Raw genomic sequence first — 2,723 nt, 5'->3', positions numbered from 1 at the left:
TTATGTTCCCTTGATAAACGAAATTTATTCAATTTATATTTTCAAACATATACAACCAAATAAAGATTTAAAATCAACATTAAAATCAAAGTAACTTTAATGTTTGTTGCTTTAATTTTAAAAGAAGAATTTAAACAAATACATTATAAAACGACCCACATTTTGTTGTGTGCGTTTTAGTAATATACATACATTTGAATATGCATTTTTTATTCCTTTGCCAAACGAAATTTTTTTCAATTTACATATGTATATTACAGGGAATAATTCATATATGTATGCATTTTATAGATAGTATAAAGCTTTGAAATTTAAAATAAATAAAAGAAAACTTCAAAGAAACGTATTTGCATGCATACTACATATGTATATGGGACAACTAATTTCTATTGCATCTTTAATAAATACGAGCATCGCCTTATCATATTTCATGCAATAATTAGGGAGTAAATATTCGAATGATGCTAAAACAACTTCAAACAACAAATGCTAAAACAACTTCTTCTGCATATGCATCGACGTATATGCATGTGCGTACATGCACACTTGATGCCCTAACTATGTATATATATGTACGTTCAATTGATCAAATCAATAAACTCTGTATACAAAACGCTTCATTACCAGGCACACAGGAAGATGGCATATGCAAATATAAATATGTGAATTCAATTCAAGCAAAACAATGCTTATTAATATACACATATGCATGTATGTACATACAACCGCACACACAGGGCACTCACTTTATTCCTCAAAATGCGTATGTCGTTCAAAGCTAAAATTCCATGCCTAGCGACTACAAGAACAAAATGCAGTCATACACCCCATTTACACACGGAGACATCTGGAAGGGAGACACTGGAAATTCTCTTTTCATGTCTCATTCGCGGACACACGGGCAAAAATGTTTTCGGCAACAATCGTTAGCATATTTTGACGTTTCTCTCATTCGTATAGCCGTGATTTGTTTGAATTTTATATTGTGAAGAAATATATTAGTTTATTGCGATTAAATATGGATTACGAAGAAAAATGTGAACTGATTAAAAGCATATGGCAATGCATTGGTGAGGCTGGGGAATTAGAGTCTGACGACAGCGATAAAGAAGAAATACTTTTAGGTAAGCATCTACATGCTTGTAAAATGTTAGCATTAAATTGTTAAAGTATACTCCAATTAGGATTAGCAAATTTGGGCGAAAAAGTTTCATTGTTGCCTATCAAGAGGTCCAAGCGGCAATGGATAAAAGAATGGCGAAAAAACAGATGCGATCACGGCTCGTTCGCTTTTTTAAACAAAGAGTTGCTGGTGCACGATGAGCAGAGCTACAAGAATTATCTACGGATGTCAAATGGACAATTTCATTACTTGCTATCGCTAATTGCAGATGATATTCAACGTTCTGATACTTCAATGAGAAACGCGATTCCCGCAGCAGAAAAATTGGCAATGACGCTGCGGTTTCTCAGCACTGGTGAGTTAAAGAGATGGTGATATATGTAGTATTGTTATAAGAAGTTATTTATTTTCAGGCGAGTCTTACGCCAGTTTGGATTACCAGACGCGAATATCCAAATCCTCAATTTGCAAGATAGTTCCCGAGGTATGCAGTGCTTTGTTTAACAAATTAAAATCGTCATATTTAAAGATATGGATACATTTTATAATATAATAAATATTTCGCAATTAATACCAAATTTTTTCGCAGTTTCCGAGCAGCAAATCCGATGGGAGGCTATAGCAACAGAATTCGCGGTTAAGTGGCAATTCCCCAATTGCATTGGCGCATTAGATGGAAAGCATATATATTAACTTTCCGTCCATCACGCACTGACGGAGCTTTTTATTATAATTACAAAGGCACTAACAGCATAATTTTATTATATTAGCCCTGGTGGATGCCAACTGTAAATTTATTTTCGTTGACGTGGGTTGCAACGGTCGCAGTAATGATGCTGGAGTTTTTCTACAAAGCAAATTAAGTACTGTTCTTCAAGATGAGAAAGAAATACCAAAAGCAGCTTTAATTGGAAACAATCGTTCCGTATGTTGTAGTCGGAGACGATGCATTTCCTCTGCAGGTGCATTTAATGAAGCCATATCCTTACCACACGCAATGTCAAGAAAAACAAATGTTCAATCGAAGACTCTCCCGGGCAAGGCATGTAGTGGAACATGCATTTGGAATTTTGTCGAACCGATTTCGCGTTTTTCTTGCTCCTATAAATCTAAATGTGGCCACTGTAGAGAAAATTGTACTAACGTGCTGTACTTTACATAATTATCTATGTGAAAATGGCGAAACATACACTGATGATAGCGGAAATGTAGAAACTGTAAACAATAACTGCCCAACTGGATCGAATATATTATATAATCTGAGAAAAGGTGAAGCGGAGAATGTTCGTCAAAAATTTCTTAAATATTTCAATGAAGAAGGCAAACTGGATTGGTTAAATAATAAATAATTTCTTTTATTTTTATTTACGTAAATGTACAGGGTTGGCCATATTAAACTGACCCATTGAGTAACCCTATAACTTTTTACTGTAATTTGAAATCTAAGGTTTACGTCAACAAGCCAAAGACACTAGGCGCACTTAAGGCCAATATCCGACGGGAAATAGCCGCCATATCGGCCGAGAAGCTGGCCAAAACTATGGAAAACGCCGAAAAACGGGCACATTACGCTATACGAGCTAAGGGCGACCACTTGCGC

The 2,723-nt window shown here is 35.2% G+C and overlaps 1 protein-coding gene across 1 annotated transcript; it reads left to right on the top strand.

Annotated features, from left to right (window-relative positions):
- The first annotated feature begins 845 nt into the window (after nucleotides 1-845).
- Nucleotides 846-1,795, top strand: LOC129251251 (uncharacterized). Its single transcript, XM_054890612.1, has 4 exons — nucleotides 846-1,124; nucleotides 1,185-1,478; nucleotides 1,537-1,607; nucleotides 1,713-1,795. Exons 1-4 carry the CDS (start codon nucleotides 1,019-1,021, stop codon nucleotides 1,743-1,745), a joined length of 504 nt encoding a protein of 167 aa, XP_054746587.1. The 5' UTR covers nucleotides 846-1,018; the 3' UTR covers nucleotides 1,746-1,795.
- The last annotated feature ends 928 nt before the right edge of the window (nucleotides 1,796-2,723 follow it).

The sequence above is a fragment of the Anastrepha obliqua genome, unplaced genomic scaffold (assembly GCF_027943255.1).
Source record: "Anastrepha obliqua isolate idAnaObli1 unplaced genomic scaffold, idAnaObli1_1.0 ptg000012l, whole genome shotgun sequence".
Taxonomy (NCBI): Eukaryota; Metazoa; Arthropoda; class Insecta; order Diptera; family Tephritidae; genus Anastrepha; species Anastrepha obliqua.
This window is presented reverse-complemented; position numbering and strand designations above follow the sequence as displayed.